Source organism: Scleropages formosus, chromosome 20 (assembly GCF_900964775.1).
Source record: "Scleropages formosus chromosome 20, fSclFor1.1, whole genome shotgun sequence".
Lineage (NCBI taxonomy): Eukaryota > Metazoa > Chordata > Actinopteri > Osteoglossiformes > Osteoglossidae > Scleropages > Scleropages formosus.
In genome coordinates this window covers 5237064-5260421 of record NC_041825.1, presented here as the reverse complement: position 1 = coordinate 5260421, position 23358 = coordinate 5237064, and the positions used below count along the sequence as shown (strand labels likewise).

General features: G+C 46.4%; 1 protein-coding gene across 1 annotated transcript in view; it reads left to right on the top strand.

Moving 5' to 3' along the window:
* ankfn1b (ankyrin repeat and fibronectin type III domain containing 1b) overlaps window positions 1-23358 on the top strand; it is a 191138-nt gene that overhangs the window by 130448 nt on the left and 37332 nt on the right. Inside the window, exons 5-6 of the mRNA XM_029246519.1 lie at window positions 4244-4284; window positions 19780-19902. Of these exons, the coding sequence (XP_029102352.1) occupies window positions 4244-4284; window positions 19780-19902 (164 nt within the window). The remainder of the gene's footprint in view (window positions 1-4243; window positions 4285-19779; window positions 19903-23358) is intronic.

Sequence of the window (23358 nt, the reverse complement as noted above, 5' to 3'; positions counted from 1 at the left end):
ATTATAACACATATGTCCACACGGTGAAGGTATTTGATTCTTCAGCGCTGCGTATTCTGCCGCGGAGAAAAGAGGTAATTTAGTCTCCCAGGATGTTTCTTGTTGAAACACTATAGGTTGTAGGCGTACACACACACACACACACACACACACACAAACACACACATGCACACGCACGAGTCGGAAAAGTTAAAAAAAAAAAAATGTATTCATATGTCATACATATATATGCATGTATATTTAAAAATAGAAAAAGAGAGGTATGAATATAGGTAACCTCTACCCCAACTTCCCAGCTGTACCTTTAAACCCACACCCCCCACCTGCTACCCACTCCACTCCACCCACATAGGTACCTGTAGCAAAACTGACAGGGGAGTGTGACAGTCGCAGTCGTGCATCTCCCCCCCCATTCCCCCCCCCCCCAATGTGTAGAGTTAGAGAAGCTTATTGCCTGGCAACCACAATTAAAGTACAACAACTCGGCAAAGGCAGCCACCATCTGAGCGCGCTTGAGCGCTTGCTGTGTGCGCACTGGAGGGAGAGGTGAATTAGGGGGGAGACGAAAAGAGAGTGACAATGGCGCCGGTGTGATAGCCGCACGGCGGCCGGCGCGGAAGGAGAACGAGAGGAGGGGACGCCACGGTGAGAATTCGCCCTTAGGAGCAGCGCGGGAGTCGGCAGGTGCGTGCGCACGGTGAGTTCGGGAGGTATGTCTAGGGAACCGAGCGCTCAGCCTGGAGTTCTGCTCGTGGTTCATTCTGAGACTGCTTGCGTCCGGAGGGGCAAATGCATGACATTTGCCGTCCCCACGTCGCATTGCCGCGTACCACCTTGCGAAATTGTGCCTCGATGCTGCTCTTCCTTGTGTGCAAGGTTCGGGCACGTGCAAGCGGCAGCCCTCCGGAGAGCGAGGTGGAGTGCCGCTGCGGATCAGCGATGGGATCGACCCGTTCCTCGTCCTCCTTTCTTTCCTCCAAATGGGCACGTGGGCCGGAACCACACGGATTCTCAGTTTTTCTGCTTTTTCCGATGTTCTTGTGCTGGGCTGCGTTTTTGGCATGAAGGTTCCCTCACTGTGCATCTACTGTGCAGAAGTATCCCGCAGCCCTTTACGGTTCTCATGAGATCAGTGTCATGAAAGTCACTTGTTACTTGTGTTTTCGGTGCTTATTGGACGTGTTCCGAATGCTCCTGTTTGTATCGTCACCTAAATCCCAAAGTTCTTATTGAAAGTTTGATGATCAAGAAGCAGAGCTCTTGTTGTAGGTGCCAGTGCGGATTCTCCTCGACTTAAGATGGTTCGACTTACGATTTTTTCAACTTTACGATGGCGAGCCGGCAATAGACATTCAGTAGAAGCCCTACTTCGAATTTTGAATTTCGATTTTTTTTCCCGGACAAGCGGTGTGCGGTGCGATACTCTCTCGTGATGCTGGGCAGCGGCAGCGATCCGCATCTCCCGGTCTGTCACACGGTTGTGTTTTGTGCATCCATAATGTCGCAGAAACGCCCATCTGTGTCTCCTGCTACTCGTGAGAAGAAGAAGAGGAGGACAGTTCCTCTTGAAGGGAAACTCAAGATAATTGGCCGCCATGAAGTCCGACAAGCCCGTAATGGCCATCGCACGTATGCTAGGCTGACGTTCAGTAGGTTCGGTACGATATTTTCAATTTACAATGGGTTTCGCGAAACCTAACCCAATCGTAAGTCAGGGACCACCTGTACTCTCGAGGAACACGGAGGACGTGGAGGTAACCTCAAAATCCGACGAGTTTACGGATACGTGTTCACCCGTGGGCTTCACGACGGATTAACACGATGCAACAGCATCGCCTAAAATACGGGGCGTCACGTAGCATGAGCTGACAGAAGCCCCGGTCGAAGTGATCTCGCAGGCTTGGAAAGGTCACGCAGACTGTGTGCCACTTCCCATCCCCTGCAGCAGGTAGAAAGGGATGAAAGGCACCGCGAGATAATCCTACCTTTTCAGGTTCCGGTAGCTGGTCAAATGTCAAGCACCCCCCGTCGCAGGGTGGGCCTCGCAGGTTTTGTAAGTGAAGAGACCGGGATCGAGCGCGTCTCACATGGAACGGAGAAGAGCTCCACGCAAGTCAAACCCGGGATCCGGCGGATTGGTGGCGGGGACTCCTTTCTCAGGGCTTGCGCGCCGGCGGAATGGAGCGGTCCTTGAGTGGGATTCGGCAGAAGGTGATTTGTTCGCGTCCTTCCTTTCCGAGCAGTGCTGAAGGTTGTTTAGGAGGCTGGTGGGAATTGCCTCCCTGCACAGGTAGAGCTTTAGAAACCCGAGCCCTGCTGCGTACATCCTAGACGGACAAACCTCGTCCTACGACCGGTTTTAACCCCAGGGCTCTTAAACTTGGCTTCGTTCCCATGCTATACTGTAGGTGAAGAAGAACGCTGATACCTACTGTCAGACGTAACGCGCTCAAGTAATAAATTTCTTTCATGGGCCAGTTTGACTTCTTACCTTGCTACCTGCAAAAATATCCTTGACTGTCTCCTTTATTTTCAGAAATTCTGAATTATCCTCTCAAAATACCCAACGGAACCTCTGAAAGTCGTCGCCGGGCGCGACCCTAAACTCCTTCCTCCTAGTTTTTTCACAGACTGTCTTAAGTCTTTCTTAAGTGCTGCAGGTAAGGTTTCAAACAGCAATTTGAACCGGGGCAACAAACAAACAAACACAGTTACTAATAGGAGCTCGGAAAGACGCAGGGATCGTAATAAGAGGAAAAAGCCGGCGCTGCAAAACGCGTCTGTGACTGTGTGTCCATTACGCTCCGAGGTTTCCACGTCGCGTTAAAAACAAGTCCGGGTCGGCATGCGAAAGCGCTGCAGAGAATTAAATATGTACACAAACAACCAGGGCACTGTAGCAAATGTGTGTGGAAGTGTACCCCAGGGACAGAAAATATTTGCCCTACTTAAAATGGAAAATGACCATTTTAATGTCTTTGCAAAAATGTATTTAGCAGATTTAATCTGGGGGGCAGCTCTCACTCATGTTCGAACCCCGTCGTCTTATTAACGGCGTGGAGTCTTTCGTCTGTGTGTAACGGAGGAGTCGGGGACGTGCGATTCCCTCCGCTTTTAGACACGGTGAGTGAGCTAAAGTACCGTTCCTCCGGTGACACTGAGTCATGGCGGAAGGGTACTTGCCTACTAGGGTAACTCACGATACCCCGAAAGGTACATGTCCCCCAGTCTAACTCATAGAGTTGTCACTTTGCCGAGTGTGTTAAAGTATTTGCGGTGTGTCAAATGTTGTCTCCTGGTTGGGCGCCACAACCTCCCGCTTGGCTCTACAGCAAGTCTTTAGTCTACAGTGGGCTCTTATTAAATAGCCCTTTATAATGGAAGCACGGACACCCCTCGACTTACACAAATAGACCATTCTTCAAACTCTTACGTAAGTCAAAAGTTACGTATGTCAGAGTTCTCTCCTCCCCACCATTCAACGCAAGCTACCCTACCAAAAATGACGTTGCGATAGACGATAATCTTCTTCCACCGTCATACTTCCTTATTATTTTCAATTTCTTCTCCAAATCGATGCTGTTCGCTTGCGAGACGGTTCTCGTTTTCCTTCGAGCGCACGTTTACCACCAGGCACTGCGAATAAAGAAAAGGGTTAGAAAAATGGGGAAAAAAGCACTACGCTAACGAGAGGAGATGCCTTCGTGGCTCAAAACTTGCAGGAACTGGGAAGATGCAGCTTCCTGCCTCGTCCGGTTACGCCGACTTGCGTTTAACGGATTTCAGATGTTTTGCGTAAAATAAAAATCCCTATCCCTAAATAATGTGTACGTCGGGATTTTTTGCGTTAATCCGGATTTATGTCAATCAAATTCACGTGAGTAGAGGGGTGTCTATATACTGCAATGGATTGTTGTCCCATCCAGGGTGTAACCCCTCCCAGACTTAGCCTTGCACCCAGTGCATTGCAACCCTATTCGGGATAAGCGCTTATTGAAATCGCTGACTTTTTCAACATACATTAAAATGATTTTTTACAGTAGGTTGAAGCACTGAAAGTAGTCATGTGAAGTAATTTTAGAATACTGGATGTCTAGAATTTTTCGCTTGCCCAGGTTGTCTACTCTGGGTCCCAACAGAAAAGAAATACAAAGACTTTCAACTGTACTGGTGCCTTTTTTTCTTTTTCCTTGCCAGTCATGTGTGACATAGACTGATGTCCTTCTCATCTTTTGTTTCGCAGAGCCTGGGATCTGCAGACCGGAAGGAGACCCAACAGAAGAAGTAAGTGGCATCTGTGTGACAACTGCACCTAAGAGTATGTGTGGGATGGTGAAACTGTGTATCATTGTATACGTTGTGTGCACGAGCAAATTGCATGTTGAAGATCAGCTCGACAAAGCGTAACGTGCCAGTTTTCATATCAGCATCCCTCCACCGGCATCGTGTGCCTTTTTTGCAGTGCATCTGTCATAAGAGCACAGAACGACCGAACTTCATCTGCCTGAACTAGCAGCTCTCGCCGAACAATATGTCATCATCAATTTCTCACATTAAAGACAACTCTATGAAAATTTGTGGTATAATTTCTGGAACACACCCTCTGCCATACTTACTGTATAAATAAATCTCTGGTCTCCACACATTTCCTTTCATAAATTCTCTGTGTTGATAAGTTTATGCTAGTCCATCAAGGAATGGAAAAAAAATTCCGTTAACAAACTTTCAGTCACAGTAAAAGATGTGTAAATATATGAATGGTTTAAAAATACAAACTACCCAAATACCCAAAATTTTGATCTGATCTGTGATGTTGCAGTTAAAATCTAACGCTATGTGTTTTTCCCTACGGGCATTTAGCTCGTTTTTCGATGTAGCGTAGTACTGAGCTTAATTTAAAAATACATTTATTTTTTATACAAGCATTTTAGAGAAAGGTAGCTAATTTATGCACAAACTTTCTATACAGTGTTCTTGTGTATTTTTAGTCTGTTGTCACTGTTGGCAGTCAGTGAGTTTTAATTGCTCCTGTAATAATTAGGCTGAAGATATGGAAGTAATTTCTGCCTATTGCCAATTAACTGCTGTTCTAAATCCACCTTATAATGTTATTATGGCCAGCGGAAGATATTACTTTTATTGAATTTGTGCAAGGCTCAGATCGTTTGTTTAATGAACCAAATCTGTTAATGATCAAAAGCTGCTAGTTCCTCTCTCCTATGGGGCAGTTGATTTCCTTTTTCTTCAACCATCACATTACATTTACAATTACATTTATTCATTTAGCAGACGCTTTTCTCCAAAGCGACGTACATCTCATAGAAAATCCAGTGTGTGCCTTACATTAATGTACATAATTACTTATATAATGTACATTACATTAGTAGGAAGAGAGACACAGTTGCAGACGTGTGATTCTTAAGTGCAGTTAGTTTGTTTCTTTCCACCATATGAACCAATGTTCGTCACACGAGTAGCTGCATAAAACTTTATCCAAATATCCAAAATTCCTGATCACCTTCGTAGAATTTTTTTTTCTTTTTTTTGAGATGCATATAAACATTTACGTTACATTACAGGAGGAGCCGTGTAAAGGTTTATCTGGGCATCATCTTAAAGTTATGGTGCATGAACATTTACACCTTATATGAGCTTAAGAGATCATGGGCATAGTGAGTCTGGAAGAGATCACCCAAACCTGAAACAACTCTGGACGATTGAATAGATGAGATTACACTCTAAGTTTCTCAGTGACTACATCAAACACACGCCAGGTTTCTCAGGGCTAAGGATTTTCTCAGCACATAATATGAGCCGTGATGCTGCTCTGCCGGCATTCCAGAGCTTTTCTGAGCTCACATCGTAGCCAACCTCTGTTTGCACTGCACTTCCAGCTGAGAGGGAACACCAACCGGCTTTATTTGGCTCCTATTTTGCAACCCGCCATAGTGTGTTTACCATGTGTTGTTGTCATTGAAACACTTTGGCCGTTTTTATTCCACGCTGAGCTAGAAAGACGATCATTAAAACAGCGTGTCTGAGATTCCTATTGGAAAAGACTTCTTGGACTGCCCCCATATGGCACAGCATTGTAAGCTTAGATTGCCATGGTTTCATAGCAACAAGCTCTCCCTTTCTTTTTTTATAGTAGAGGGGCCAATGTGATGACTTTCATAGCCATAAGATTGCCATCAAACCAAGCTTGACTTATTTAGTTAACCGAAGGCAAAATACACTCTTACCCTCACGAAAACGAATGCTCAAACACAAGCTGTACTTAGTATGTCTCCAGGTAGGTAAAATTCAAGGGGGGGATGGTGTGCTCTGCTGAGATTTTGCAGCCATTGATCCCCAGTGCACCTCGTTGGGGGTGTGTGATTCTGTCCAGTAAAGCTGCAGGTTTTAGATGTTGAAGGTGGGATGTGGACCGGTCCTGTTCAATATGGTTCCGTCTCCTGCATGTGTTCCTCTTGTCCTTTGTTCCCCAGGCTGACTCCTGGGGCCCCAAGGCCCGCAACGTCCCTTCCTGCCCTTAGAGAGATGAGAACGATCTGTATCTTGCATGCCTTACTTGAGTGAGTCACTTGGTTGACTCACGGCTTTCGTCGGTACATTGCCGTCTCTGCTGTATGGATCAGAACACCCCCGAGGCCCTCCTTGTCACTTAGTCGCACGGCCTCACCATTCTAAGAACCCTCCTGTGTGGACATACTGCCCATGATGTTGTGATTTTTTTACATCCCTCTCTTGTACCTTGGGACTCGACACGGATGCTAACGGTGTCTACTAATGATTGAACGATGGGCTTTGCAGATGCTATAATTAATGAAAGCCTCCTATTAATTAATTCACACTTTGATCGTACCGAATCATCATGCTGATGTTTTGTATTCACTCCTTTTTAAACAGGCATTACGAAGTATATCCGTGCAGATATCGATGTGTATGAAGGCCGTGTTGAAAACATGAAGCATGCAGCCCCTCCCGGTACATCTATATATGTCTATGTACAGGTGGTCCCCAACTTACGATGGGGTTACGTTCCAATAAACTCATCGTAAGTCGAAAATGCATTTAATACACCTAACCTACGGAACATCATCGCTTCCTATCCTGTAAGAAGGTCGAGATCGTTGATTGCAAAAGTCCAAGTTCACAGGCGATGGTCATTACGGGCTTATCGCCTTCATCAAAGTCAAAAGTGGTTTCATTGTCATTTGAACCATGTACAGCCGGTACAGTGCACAGTGAAACGAAGCAACGTTCCTCCAGGACCTTGGTGCTACATAAAACAACACAAAGCTACTCACACGGGACCACATAAAGTGTGTGTCTAATATACTGTACACTAAAAGGTAAACTGACAGTGAAAATACTAAATATGAATGATACATTCATCATAAAATTGTGCATTTATGTACTTTACGTTCTTTTGATGATAGGTGTGAGGAAATATAAGCAGTAATACAGTTTGCTGTTTCGAACATGTGAAATAGGAAAATATGCATAAATAATGAAAATGGACTCAGAACAACTCAGATGTGATTAAAGCTGTTTGGTGTGCAAAACAGCACAAGACAGTACACTAATTACTAAACAAACAATAAAGACAGTAAAAAACAGAAGATATTGCAATATCATAATAAATACTAGAGATAGAAACATACTAATTCGAGTTTCTCCTCAGGAGTATCTGCCTTCCTCTTCTTCTTCTTACCAGTAGTAGGAGAGACAGATGGGCGTTTCGTAGACATGATGGCTGCACGAAATACAACGTAGATACGGGGGGGTATCCAAAAAAACCCTGGCAACACAGAACACTGTAGAGCATCAGCTGTACACACTAGCGACCACGTGACACACTGCCCAACATCACGAGAGAGCATCGTACCGCATATTGCTTGCCCGGGAAAAAGTCAAAATTCAAAATTCGAAGTACAGTTTCTACCGAACTCCTATCGCCAGCTCACCATCGTAAAGTCGAAAAATTGTAAGTCGAACCGTCGTAAGTTGAGGAGTATCTGGACCGGCCCAGGAAGGTGGTGAAAGGTTGGGAGATCGTGTGCTTCAAGTGGTTCCTGCTCCTTGGTTCAAGGAAAAACTGGAAGTACCTCAACATGCACTGCCTAACTCCGGTCACGCGGCAGGGAGTTGGTCTAAGACAAAATAGAGGCGAACAGCGCGAGACACCGTGGAGCCTTCCATCCTGTTTTTTTTCCTTCCCCGTTATTAAACACAGTCCAAAGTGCAGGCATCTTCACAATGAGCAAAATGTAGCTGGTTGAGAAAGTCTTTGTCCCATGGGGTCAATAGGCTTGTAAGGCAGGACATAATGTTTTAAAGATGTACTGAATGCCAGTTTGTGAGTGTGAGAAGATGTAGTGCAACATCGCTGCATGGGGCCGTTGAGCAGTCTTTGCTACTGACCGCATGTACACATTATTCACTGAAACAAACAAACTCTGGAAACCGAGGTGGCTTTGTCAGCCCTTAAGAAATATATTGTGCCCAGGCGCTATGGTGGCGAGCCATTGTGAAATTTTTCCTTGTTGCTGAAACTAGCAACGAGTCTGCAGATTGACCCTTTCAGAGGCCCCATTCCTTTGGTTCCATCATAGGCGGTGCATGAAGGACAGGAGATGCCTTCGGTCTCTGACTATGAAGGATTACAGCACGGATGTCAGAAAAGGACCGTGATTGGACTAATTTATTCAAAGGCAAACGGAGAGTAATTGCTGTCAGATGAGGACTAACCTGTGCAATAGCAGAGGTTAAGGGATGGCTGAAATTGACGGCGGTTGTCGGTCTGTGTGTGTTAGCGGGAGGTGGAGTTGCCGCAGTGCAGTTCATATGGTAAAAAAAAAGAAAAAGTTGACGCTTTTGGATTCATGGTTCCATCTAGACGATTCGCAGCCCGTCGCTGACACGCGTCACTCTTTCCGCGATGTGAGAAAAAAAAAAACGTGAATCTGAGTCCGACTCATGGTTTTGCAGCCATTCGCTCAAGTTCGAGGACTTTTCCCCAATAATCATAGTTGCTGTTGCGACCGCAAAGCCACTGACCAAAGTGTGGCCTTAGTGATGGACCGGCCCCCTTTGCACCTATGTCCTCTTCTCCTTCGTCCCTGGTTCCTACTGTTTGCCTCGCTCCCTGATTTCATCTACGGATCTTCGCTCCCGCTCCAACTGCCGATCGACCGACTCTTCGCCCGTCCCCGACAGCGAGAACTCGCCCGATCCCTCGGTTCCAAATAAACGATCCTGCACTTGGGTCCGGCTTTCCTCACGTCCGCGTGACAGATATGGAGATCGAGAGTGACCCTCTGCTACCAGAGTCCTTGAGCTTCAGCAATACTCTACCAAGCCGAGATGATAGCAAGGCAGCGCCGGATTAACATTTACTGTAACAAAGGCCTCTGCCTCCTCCCCCGCCTGACAGCTGTATTAGTGTAAATCAGCATAGTTGTGGTTTTGAAGGCCTCCCAGTTTTGTCTTTTGGTGGTCTCTTGTTTCATTCCTTGATTCCCTCCATCATTTGTAATACAGTAAAGGTCTATTTTGGAAAAGGCGATAAACGGAATGCTGAACGTTATGGAGAAGACCGTTTATTTGCTGAAGGGGGTGGGACTGTGGCGAATGAAAGGCGCTGATCTAGAGATGATCCCCCCCCCCCCCCGATCAGTGAGAAGAGTACACAAACATAACTTCACGCATTTGCAGCAGCAGGAGAAGCAGCAAGGGCAGCCCCGGCAGACGGCGGGCTCCCTGGCTTTCTTCTGGAGCGTGGGGCGGCGTGTTTTAATGCAATGGCCGGCCAGGGCCCTTTGAAGTGGCTTGGCCGGGGTGCCGCTCTGATGGTTCAGAACTTCCCCAGCATAAGCGCGGATGCCAAACATTTCGGCGGCAGAAACTGAGATTGTTTTGGAAAGAGGAACGGGCCAGTTTTCTTTTTTTTTTTTTTTTTTTGTTTTTTTTTGTTTTTTTTTTTTTTAATTTAATTTTTCTGTGTCGTTCTTTTTTTTGCTTTTCTCAGGGGTTCTGTGAAGCGTGGCCTTTTCCGTTCTGTCAGTCCGTGAAACGAGGAAAGCGCTGCTGAACAAATAGACCGCCGTGAGGCTTAGTTAGTAACATGTTGGTTGGCAGCTGCTTCTGAGGCTCGGAGGTAATGAGCAAATTTGTTGGCTTCAATTTTAAAAATTAACAAAAGAGCATAGAGAGCTGAGGGAATAATGGGTATGTGGGCAGGTAGTTCCCATTAGGTCAGAGGGATCCTAAATAGCCCTAACGCTCCTTTGAACCCACTTTCTGTTTAGATAATGCTTCCTCGGCATCTGAGATCAAGGGCCAACCACCTCCGTTCGTCTCTTGCAGAATAGCCAGGGGTCCAAGCGCACCCAAACGGATAGGGGATGTCTCATACCCAAGGCTTGCGTTCTGCTTTGCACAACCCTGGATGTGATGTTTGCTTCGGAGCAGCAGGTAACATAGCGGTCAGGTCTCCTGCCCCTCAAATTCCGCCATTCCTGCTGCAATATCCCCGAGCACGGTACTTACCCTGAATTACTCCAGTAAGAGTTGCCCGGCTGTATAAATGGGCACTTAGTTGTAAGTTGCTTTGGAGAAAAGCCTTAGTGAACTCAGTGTAACGTTCAGAGGACACAACAGTGGTTTCCACGATGGCCGTGATGAGTAGCTCACGGGTGGCCCGTGGCAGACAGCCATGGTGTTCTTTCCCCGCCGCCAAGGAACCTGCCCCACCTTACTATGGCTGAGGGTCCAGCATATGGCCCTCAGGCTTCGCACACCCTGTTTCTCACACACCTAAAGGATTAGGTCACACACATGTGCGTAATGGGAGATTCTGAAAGTCACACCACACCGAATGCTTCAGCCCATCTGCTGGTCTTGCCCTCTTTTGCCACACTTCACATTTCCGCTGCTGCCTTTCGTCTGTCATCTTTTCATGATGTAATCCATAGATCCGCAGCATCACCACCAGCAAGGCAAAGTCAGATGGCGGAGGTGGAGTCCGCGTTGTGCGGCCTGACATCGGTTCCCCACGAGGGCGCCTGCTCGCGGCGCATTTCGTCATACCCAAACATCTATTAGCGCTGCGTCGCGGCCCATAATGTCTGCCGAGCCCCCGTCTCAGAAGTTCGGGGCCATCGGCCGCCTTCGAAACAGCCGTGTAACCGTGGCAGGGCTTCAAACCGCGAACTTCACTCGCAGCCGAGAGTCACGTTTTCACATCACATCAGACAAGAGGAGCTGGGAGAACATTTAGGCTTCAGGGCTTCGGCAGAGTTGTTTTTTTTTTTTTTTTCTTCTTTTTTTAATCTGTGAACAGATGATTCCATAGAAGGGTATGGGTTATGAAAAATTAAACTTCATAAGAAGGACTGTGCCACCGCTGCCAGAATTCTAGACGATGCCAAGAAAACCTCTTTAAGGCACATTGGGTTAAATAAATCATTGCGGTGTAATGTGCATCGGGCAGAGGGTTAAGAAAAATCACTTTATCTTTCCACGGTGCGTAGTTGCTTATTTGCAGTTATGGTGCGATTAAAAAGCGGGTAAACGATGATCTCCAGCGACGGCTTTTCTTATTATTCGACAGACTTACAGTCCTCCCATAGGGAGTGTTTACAGTGACCTTTTGATCGCAAATGAACCCTGTCAGTTTGTGACCATTAATATAATTAAACTGTTGCCATCAGATATGAGATATCCGTCCTGAAATGTCTTTTTTTTTTTTTTTTTCCGGGAGCTTTTCTCCAAATGAGCCTTCCTCCTCTAAACACTTGCTGTTATACAAAAAATAACAGAAAGGCCTTAAAGAGATTCAAAGCTTTATTTGTCGTCGTTTAATTCATCCGAAGCCTTCTGACTGTACAAAAAGGCACGCGAGGATATTTCAAAACGGACTTTGAAGTAAATAGCCAAAAAAGAAAAGTCATCAATAAAAAAAAAAAAAAAAAAGTATTTTTTTGCGCTTCGTTTTGCTTCTTTTTATCGCGTTAATATTTTCATGCGGCCGAACGGAGCATCGTTTTGTTTTAGTTGGCCCTTTTACTTCGAACTTTGATGTGTCTGCCTTGTTCTTCCCACATTCACCAACGTTATTATGGTGTATTAGTTACCAGTATTACTGCTACCGAGAAACACGAACTGTCTGTTGCAGGTTTTGTGGTAATGAATTTAGCTTTTAACGTGTGTGTGTGTGTGTGTGTGTGTGTGTGTGTGTGTGTGTGTGTGTGTCTTTTGGGCATGTGCATCCATCCTGGGATCCCCTTCCCCACCCAATCCCAGTCAACCCCCCATCCCTGGTTCTCCTCCAGCATCCCTCCAAGGTTGCCTTCCAGCACAAATAATCCCAGCGTCTGCAGACTCGGCCCTGATTGGAATCTTGACGCCGCTCTCAATTGTGGGCTTGGGAAAGCAGGGTGTCCCGTCTGCTGCTGTAACGGAGGCACGCACCGCCTGTAAACAACATACCAGAGGTCTCTGGTCGGCCCCGCATCTCCCCTTGCTTTCCCCCCGCTGGCAGATGCCGCTGTTCTATTAGCATCGTTCAGATTTATAATGTGTTGATTGTTTTGTTTTTGAAACATTTCTGTTCGTGTTTTTTTAACATCTGGCTGCCTTTCTGGAGCTCGGATTCTAGAAATGCTTTTTTGTTTTTCTGTCTCAAGCTTCCCTGGGTATCAGCAAAGCAGAGACCCTTAAAATCCTTGCGGTTTTGGAGGGAAAAAACACAGGAGGATTGCTAGCCGGTCTGGGTTGGCGGAAGACCCTTACGGCCGTTGAGTCCGAGCGAATCGATATAAACGGCGTGGGCCAGCTTGTCTCGCTCTGAAAGTTTTGCTCGAGTTTCGCTTTGTATGTTGCGAGCGCCCACGAGCGCTGCAGACGGACGAGAAACCGCGGGAAAAGCGCGGAGATTCGGCACGTCCTTTCCAAGGGCGTAGCAGACGTGCCTTCTCGGTACCTGCCCCAGATGGAAGCGATTAGCCCCCAAGCGCTCTTTAATCTCTGATAAATCATGACGGAGAAAACTGCTGTCAGAGGTAATTGTGGAACAGGAAACGTGTTCGTTTAGATACATCTCCCGTGTTTTGCTGCTCGGGCGGAGTCGTGGTGGAGCCCCGCGCTGTACCCTTCCTGTATGTTCTTGTTCCTCGGGTGAATTTCTCGTGCTCACGCTGATGTGCCCAAAGGACTGTTTACATTTACATTTATTTATTTAGCAGACTTCCAATGAACTCTATGTAGTGTTATCAGCCCACACATCTTATTCACAAAGGTGACTTACACTGCTAGATACACTACTTACAATGGGTCACTCATCCATACATCAGTGGAACACACACACTCTCTCTCTTTCTCACTCACACACTATGGGTGAACCTGAAGAGCATGTCTCTTTGGAGTGTGGGAGGAAACCAGAGCACCCAGAGGAAACCCACACAGACATGGGGAGAACATGCAAGCTCCACACAGATTGAGTGGGGATCAAACCTACATCCTCTCGTACCACCCAGGCGCTGTGAGACAGCAGCAGCACTACTCCCTGTGCCACCCTGTTTACCGTTTGTTCTCTTTTAATTTACATTACATACACACACACACACACACACAGTTTGAACCCACTTGTCCCAAGCAGGGTCGCGGTGAACAGGAGCCTAACCCAGCAACACGGGGTACAAGGCTGGAGGGGGAGGGGACACACCCAGGATGGAACGCCAGTCCATCACAAGGCACCCCAAGCGGGACTCGAACCCCAGACCCGCCAGAGAGCAGGACCCAGCCAAACCGCTGCACCACTGTGCCCCCTATTTACATTACAGTTTACCTTTATTTATCTGACACTTTTCTCCAAAGTGACTTACAATGTTAAGCTACTTCCCCCAATTTACACATTTATACAGTACAGGTAATTTTACTGGATCAATTTTGAGTAAGTACCTTGCTCAATGGTATGACAGCCAAAGATGGGATCTGAACCTGCGAACATTGCTTCCAAAGGCGGTAGCTCTAAACACTACGCTTTCCTAAAAATTGTTCATTAGAAGCCTCATAACTGAGAAATCCTGAATAACAGCAGTTTTCTTTTTCCCCACTAGTGACAGGATGCGATACTTTATTTCCGTGTTATGTTGCTCCCAGTTTAGTGAGCAAACGCAGCCCTCAGTCAGGATGGGACATAACACTGTGATGTCTTTTACTGTGTAATGTGATCACTATTAAATGGCTCTGTTGCAATTTCTGAAAATCACAATCACATTATTATCTCATTCTCACTACGTACTGGGAGAATTAAAAAAAAAATAAAGAAAAATTGCCGTTCTCTTTAATACAATATTCAAGTTATGATTATAATGGCTCTCATACAGAGAGGTTTTTACCGTGCTGCCAGAGCGTTTTGTCTCAAACTTGAATCCAGATCGATCTTTTTTCCACAAGAGATGAATCAGAGCTTCTGACTCGGAATTGAAAAAACTTTTTTCAATTCCGAGTCAGAAGCTCTGATTCATCTCTTGTGGAAAAGTGCCTAAAGAATAATATTAAGGAGAAAATCATGGTAGCTGGAATGCGATGCCTTCTTCCGTTAAAGGGGGTTCTGTTGGCTCCTCAAAAAGAGACTCAGTTTAATTTCATTGTTGCTTGCGTGGTGAACTCGGGGTGACTCAAAGGTGTACGTCGAAATCATCATGACAGCATGGAGGCCTTAAAATAGGCTGCTAAGTCACGCTGCACAATTTTACATCTCATCCGAGATGATTTATGTTAAAAATAACTCCGCTCAACACTTAAAAGGATAAGATTTCACTTGGGTCTCTCGCTTTGTGTTTTAATCATCACCACATGTGTTTCTGTTTTTTATTTTTGTTCATCCCTCAGTCTGATAACATTATTAATACATCGAAGTGGGGATCTGATTATAATGTAATTCTTTCATCAAAGAATAATTTTCGTAGGTCTGATTACCTGGGAGGAGCAGTTTTTTTAAAAAAAAATTAATGCATATAGTCGAGAGAGACTATATACGGCATGTTTGATCAAATGCATAAAAAGTTTTTGCAAGCATATTTGAACCAGTTTATGTGATTTTTAATGAGATTTTTTTATCTGCAATTCCAGATGGTACATATAGCCATGTGTTTAAAATGAAATATAGATTGGGGGATGTTGGGCAAAACAACTTTTTCAAGAACATTTAATTATGAGTATTCATAGTTTAGGCCCAGCAGTCACGGCATGAAAAGTCTTTTTTTATTTTACAAGCTGAATATTTTTGGATTAATTTCTGTTTGGTGTTTTTCTTCTTTATTTGGACTCATTTGGTGTGGATGAGAAATAAAGTTAAGAGCAAAGAAGGGACACTGGGCTTCGTTTTGTACCCCAGTAGTTTGAGGGCAGTTCATCCAGCCCCAGTGCATTCTGGGAAATCTGGCTTCCTATTGCTCCAGTGCACCTGATTGCTCCATGTCTTTGTGTAAGTACATCGCAGCTCTATCATCCAGGAAAGAAACAGAAGTGGGCATGAAAGATAAAGACTGCTTGCTTTCCTAGTAAAGACCCTTGTAGCCATCCATCCATCCATCCATCCATCCATCCATCCAACCATCATCAGTAACTGCTTTTCCAGTAGAGTAGTGGTGGTCAAGACCATTCCTATTCCATAAGCTGGGGTACACCTTGGATGGAATGCTATTCTATCACAGAGCAATTACACACACACACACACACACACACACACACACACTGAGTGTTTTAAAGACAAACTTTGTCTTCGACAATGAAAATTAAGTGGTTTGTGAACTGGAGGTCCCTTCCCTTCTTAAAGAAACTTATTCTTTCAGCTCCAACCAAAATCAAAGCAACTCATCAACTGCATATTGTCCAGAACTAAGTAAACTGATGGACGATGCCACAAATAACATCAAAAAGAAGAAAAACAAAAATGAAGACATGCAAAGACCCAACATACCAGAACAGAAAATGACAAGGATGTTAGGCACTTGCTTATGAATTGGTTGTTCTTATCGAAGAACCCATGCTGCAGTGTTTCATTTGCCGTGTCTGAACCAGAGACACTGTTCTTAAATTAATACAAAGACCCTGTTGTTCTCATGGAGAGTCCCAAATGTGCAAGAATTCGACTTGCGACTGGAGAATCAGTAATCTGAGTCATGTTGGGAATCTGTGTTTGTGTATTTGCGAGTACATCTTTCTCTATATAAGATTGATAACGACAGTGAAATAAAACACGTGTCTTACCTCAGATCACTGTCCACGTATGATCTGCCTATAAGAAAAAACATCACAACTTTCGGTTTGCCGCAGTTATGCATGTATGGCAGTTGGCCTTATTGTACTGTCCAGGGTTTTAACTGGCAGAGCATCGGCCGTCACACCAGGAGGAAAACTCCATGGCAGAGCCATCCCTTCTACGTTCCCAGGCAGCAACAACAAAGAAAAAACCTGTTGGCTAAGCCTGGAAATGGGCTAACAAACGGGCTTACATCATGCATCTCCCGTCATGTCTGATGTCATCTGGAACAGCTGCAGAGGAGAACTGGCCTGAGGAGGGAGCCCAGTAACCAGATAGTTTCCCTGGCATGCTGCCCACCTTACCAAACCCCAGGTGGTCGGTGGGTGCTATCTTGCCGCCCGCCCACTTACCCACCACCTTGCTTCATCCCATGTTACATTCCCAGTTGTTATCTTGACCTTACTCGACCATACTCCATTACTCTGGTCAACTCATTTTTAAGACGTGTTGACTCTTTTGGAGCGCTCTCAATTCTGAAGCTTGGTGACATTGCTATGTTAATGCTGGAAAGCTCTTGGCTCTTGCAAGAACCATTATCAGACAACTGGAGACGGGACCTCGATGGACGTACACGGATGCATCTTCTACTTCCAGCTTGACTACGATCACGCTTTCGAGTCAGTGACACCAGATTCTTTTTTTGACAGCTATCTTCCAGTTCAGTGAAGAAGTAACTTTGGTTACCTGTCCCACTCTATCTGTCCATAAAGTGATCCTCAAGTGTGTTTTTATCGGTGAAGTTGGAAGCGGGGGAGCTGGCAAGCCTGCACAGTGGCACTAATCAGATTTTAACACTTTACAAGAGAACCTCTGCCAGACTTAATCTCCCATCAATTAGACTGCCATCTGAGGTTCATCTGACACTTCTGCAGATGATTCATGTTGGAAAATATGCTTTTTGTTGCTGAAATGAAACAGCTAAGTGGGTTACGCAGGGTGTTATTAGGAAACTGGCAGGAAGGAGAAAAAAAAGGCCCTCTCCTCAGATAAGCCAAGCATAGTAGGAACAGCGTTATTCAATGTGGCAATGGGGTCGGCCCTAGGAGCTCAGCTTTGTAGGGAATCGATGGCTGACGAGAGCCTGAGAGAGGAGGTCAAAACACTTTGGCAGCTTAATTAATGGAGCCCACCTATGCCTTTAGCTCTTTAGAAAGTTGTCACCAGCGTGGTCCCACACCCACCCTCGAGGAGGGCGTTGGAAAGCACCTTTCGAACGGTTGGGTGGCTTATCCATCAAGCCCCCGGAGGATCTGGTGTCCTGGGCCGAATCCCGGACCACCCGTGTCACTATGGCCTGGGCTTCGGCCAAGCCCAGCTGCCAGGCACTGTGGTGGGGCAGTAATGTGGTGTGCTGCCCGCCAGGGGTTAAGCCTTCTTAATCCCAATTTCACCTCAGTTCGGCTGAGCCAGTGCTCTCTGGATCAACCTCCGGAGAAATGGTGGTCAACCCTTTCACCACAAGAGTCGGGCTGGGGTTTTTCTATTTACTTTTATTTAATAATTTTATTTTTTTCTGGAGTATGCTGTCGCTAAATACCTTTGAAACAACCGACGTTTTCCCAAAAGTTAGACCCACAGTGTGTGAAAGAAACCGTTAGGAGTTATTTCACGTAGCAGGATTTGCCTTAGCTCTAGACCGTGGAAAGGAAACGGTCACTGAAGTGTCCAAGATTTTGGCCTTCTGTAGACTCTGTTTGAACTGAATCTACTGCTGGGCATAAATGAGGTGATGGAGAGTTTCTGCGGTCACACTCGTCCTGTTTTTGGTGCCAACGCACGGTATGGCTCGTTCTGCGACGTGTGAGATGCCGTTCTCTGCGGTAGGTGATGTGGTCCCTTGTGGAATGAGCTAAGTGGTATACCAACTCGTAGCCTTTATCTCCAGGTGTGGTCCTTCCTTCTTCCTCTCAGTACTGGCTATTCATCCAAGTAAAGCTCATGTTCTTCTGACACTCTGATATCAGTACGGAGGATCATATCTAGACGCACCTGTCTACTCGAAAACGAGGAGAAGGCCGTGGATTTTCAAGAGGCTGCTGAGGTGGGAAAAGAAATTCGCAAGGCAGTCACATTTTTGTGTGTGGTTTTGGCCATCGCATTGAACTAATATTATCACTGCATTTGTGCTCTTGCCAAGACAAACAAAACCAGTATTTCCAGCTAATATTTATGACAATTTAGGCTCAATTAAATGGATTGCTTTGTAAGGCAACACGTCCTCCAAAATGTGGCTCATTTGCACTGTATTTTCCATTTCCACTGTGCAATCATTTTAGCTAAAGGAGCTATTTTAAAGCCTTGGCTAAAGGGATGCATGAGAGTAGATTGCCAAGCTGAGATGAATATAATCATTTAATAAGAGACGCAAAGACTGTACGGTACCTTGGAATGTGTATCTGAGCCCTACTATAGGACGGCGTGGCATCCAGCAACCCCTGTCACTGTCCGTCTGCCACTGCAGCCCAACCCAAACAAAACTCTCCATGGAGACTAAAACATTTTTTGGCTTGTGCTATGAAGAGGCCAGCGTGAGTCATCGCCAGTTCTTTTTGATTATTCTTTATTAAAATGGAAACAAACGCATTTGTTTAATTAGGTGTGAATAACATGGTACAATATGTTGGGAGCTTCCCTAAGAGAGCACGCAGGCAGGCGGATGACTTCACCGTCTGGTGGGCGGTGTTGCTGCTCGTAGCATTGCTGGTGGTGTCCATAGCGGTGGTGTTGCCCGTGGTGGCCAGGGTGAGAAAAATCGTTTCGTCCGTAGCCGCAAGAATGGAACGCGATTGCATTGTGATGAGTCAACAGCAGCTCAGTGGGTTTTAGCGGTTTCGGTTGTGCATGAGCAGAAAGATCATGAACCGAGTTAGGCGTGTCTGGCGTGGGAAATTAGAGGGCTGTTTCGTCTGCTGTTATTCACCATTCTTCTGTCCAGACAGCAACCGGCGTATTATATGGACAGTAACATTTTATACGGACACAACAAAAACACATACTATAACCCCTACAAAGCATTAAGTCTCATTGGTAGTGCATCCCCTCCATTGTCCGTCTTCTGCCTCCTCGGTCCCGGCAAACACGGTTTTGCAGAGCTTGGCGCCCACAGCCATTTTTACATACTTATCTCACGTTTTTATGGCTGCACCATATCCGAACAGACAATTATGTTCACAGTGTACTATCTGCAATAAACAAAACTTATTTGCATTCATGCATAATGGATCAGGCTTGTAATTGCTCCCAGAAGTCAGGTGCAGCGATATTAAAAAGCCGGATCTCATCAGCCGAGCCAATGGGATGAGATGGGAAATAGTAGCACACTGTTCTGTCTAGTCAGTAGTTTAGCAAGACAGCAGGAGACCCAAAAATTTTGTGACTGTAATGGGGTGATGCTTTACAAACTCTGTGTCTCCCGACTCAGTGTATTTCTTGCTTCTCCGTAGGACAGAGTCTGGAATCTCCAAGTTTACCCAGCGCCTCTCGCTGAAAGATCGACACTTGAAGCCCGAGAAGACAGCGGTGGACCGACCGTTCTCATACAGGAGACGTTCTCTTAGTCTTGACTGGTAAGATCCAGAAGCCATGCGTACTTCACTTGATGTAGAAGATAAAAATAATTCAGAAGAAAAGTAAAATAACCAATCCAAAAAAGTCCAGAATTGCCTTGGTGGAAGACAGTTGACTAAAGCTCCTGAATCTAGAAATAAAAATAATTCCTACCAATTAAAACCAATAGTAAGGAATTGATTTAAAATTGATTTTAAAAGACAGAAAAATCTGAATATGTTGTTGATGGACAAAATATGAGTTATCTCCTATGTGCTATTTATGATAGCTATGCTTTTCCCGTTGGGCCGTAGGGTGGTCCTTGACTTCCAGTCAGCTCAGCACCCTCTGGTAGGTCTCCGTTCAGTAACCCTGTCTTCAGCTTGGGGTCAAGTCAACTAAGAGGGTTGACTGAAAAATGTTGAGACTCTACCTGTCATCCCGCATCTGAAGATTCCTCGGGGTCGGGGTCCTTTTCCTTCCTTAACACCGTGTAGACTTCCAGCAGCACTCCAAAAAACTTCTCAAAGACATGCAGCAGTGAATTTTTTGACATCACCTTCAAGTTGACGGCGCATGATTCCATCTCCGAAGAGCTTTGACCGTCTGAACTCCACTGCTTTATTCATCCGATCTCTCCATGTGCCTGATTCAACATTTCTAAAATGTCTTGACCGTTTTTCCCAATCTGTACACAAAATTCAATCGCACGTCTTTGTGACACAGCTGAAGAAACATCTCTTGCAGCTGCCATCGCAAAATCAGGTTAAACTATTGGGAGTGACAACTGAACGACTACTATTGATAGTACAGACTCGAGACCTTGACCTACAGGGGACACATGCAGTACAGCCAGTGTAAAATCCTGGCATTTAGGATCTCCATCTTCATGGTTTAGGTATGACGTTTCTGTCATTATTACAGCCATCGGGACACAAAACTTACATTATTATGATTGTACTATGATGGCAGTACCCCGCAATAACGTCAATCCTAACGTTTAGTCGTTCCGCAACCGGTTTCTATCAGAATAGGAATGGATCATAAAATCCCTTCCAAAGATAGTTTTTCATGAGCAGCTTTATGAATAAAAATCATTCTTTCGTGAAAATTAGTCAGTTGTTTCAATGCTTAAGGACTATTTTCATGTTTTGGCATGAGAAAGCTCCTGCTGCTCCAGTCCCAGTATCACTGAAATGTTTTTGGATGCTTCACTGTGCGTCATATTGCCATGTGAGATGAATAATGTCTGGAAAACAAGGCTCGCCCAGGCTTCTCTGGCCTTACATTGCATTTTACATGGTTTCCTTTGAAATTATTCGCTGTCTTGTGTGGGGGCACAACAGCAGCCTCCCACATAACATATTGAAGTACTGGAAACTTTGATAATCAGAAGTCTCGTTCCGCAAAGGTGACTCCGCACCCGCGGGTATCTACGGGAACTCTTGTACGCGTTCCTCCGTGCGTTACGGTTTGCCGGGTCTCGTTTTCTGCCCCCCTCCCTCACGCACCTTTATTCAGGGAATTGAAATAAAATGTGAACATGCTGGCAGCAGTCATATAATAATGCGGGAAATGTTTAAGCTTCTCTCGAACCCAGGACTCGCGGGACGTCTTTTTGTGCTGTTCAATCGCAACGTTTTACATTCTTTCATTTACTGGCCGGTTTATAAGTCGAGATAGCCTTTAAACAAGAGCCTCATTAAGGCCCATCATTATCAGGACTCTGAAGGGTGGGAGGTGGAGGGGAGCTGAGGGGAGGGGAGGGGAGGGGACGGGAGGGGAGGGATGCAGCCCACTCTCTGTCGGCGCTCCGCGAACAGCGCCAGCATACTTCAGTGGCGCCGGCTCATCTTGCACTTGTAAACCTACGGTTTTCAGGCAGCCGATGAAAGGCGCTTGAAACCTTTCCACGGCGAGTCTGCTTTCCTGCCCCGCCTACGGTAATCATTGCCACCGCCGAGCCTGCCGCCTGGGCCTCCCTCTGGCTCTCCCCACGCGCGCCCCTGGCTCTCGCCGCTCTGCTCTCCTGGCCGCAGCACAGCCGCAAGGGATGATGGAGTGTTGCTGTGATAATGACACAGCGCGGCTCCAGAAAACCAGCCTCCCGAGCGCAGGGGCGAAAACGTTCCGCTCGGCGAGGATGACGGCGGCCGGAGCGCGGCCCTTCTGAGAACTCTTGTTCGCCGAGCGCAAAGGGATCGTTCTTCGTCGGCAGGCCGGCAGGTAGCCACGTGGGTCCCCGTACCCAGAATTCCGCTGTCGGCGCCCCCCGTCCCGGCAATGCCGTGTCGCGGCGATGCTTTTTTCGAGGACGCCTCGTGGCGGCTCGACACAGTACTCCCCGTCAGCTGCCTCGCCCTGGAACATTACGAGGGGGGCTGCGGAGCGAGACCGGTGCCGATCACCTTACTTCGGTTTCCCTTGTTCTCCGGTGCCCCGTGAGGTTGTAGAAACAAGGCCATGTTTGCAGCTTAGTGGAGCGCGTGTGCGTGTGTGTGTGTGTGTGTGTGTGTGTGTGTGCTAATGAGTGCACTGTCCTGCCTTTTTTGTTTCCCCTCCCACTGATGTGGTCTGTTTTTAATGAAACACTCCGCACGGTTTTGACACCGACTTTATGGGTGTTCTGCCGCGGTTCGACTGCAGCTCGTCCGAAAACGGTTGATGATGTCACGGCTTCGCGGACAATAAAACTTACGCTAAACGGCATCCCGGTCGCATCTGACCGAGTCGACTAAAATGCCGAATAGACTTTTGCCCGGTGGATCTGAGAGCCGGGAGTCGTAGCTCAGACGGGCACGCCGGGCTGTTTCTGAGCCGCGCTGCGGGATCCGGCTTCCAGCTGTGCCAGTTGTGCCCGGCGGCTTCTCTGCAGCTACTGATGTGGGAACCGGGAGAGTCTCTGGTTCGCGTGTGTGACGACATTCTCGCCCCCCTGCCGGAGTGTCTGTCTCATTTAACGCTACATATCCCCCCTTATTACCGTGCCGCCTGTCTCAGCGTGCGAGGCCGTGCCGTCGTTTGTGTTGCAGCTCCAGCCCGCTGCACGGATTCGGTCATTAGTAACCTTAGACGCAGTTATGTTAAACTGCACGCTGGATTCCGTAAGCAGTCTGTCAGCTTCAATTCCTGTCATTTCGCTTAAACACTCCTCTCATCCACCTGGAGCATGACTGGGCGGTATGGGTTATGAATAATAATTCGTGGGAAAAAGTTCATCCCGAAAGTTGCCGCTCTCTGGAAATTGAAAAGAAAAGAAAAAAATGGAAAAAGCAAGTGAAAATCTTGGAAATCGTTTGCTTTTTCATCAGCGCCTCAATCTGTCTGCCCTCTGTCTGCAGGCCCCCCGGGGAACTCATTTTCCAGTGCAGCGATAATAAAAAAATAATTCTTATTATTGTTAATGTTATTGGTAATCAAAATAAATCTTGGGGGTGGGGCGCTCGACAAAGGCCGAGCGGTCGAGCGAGTGGCAC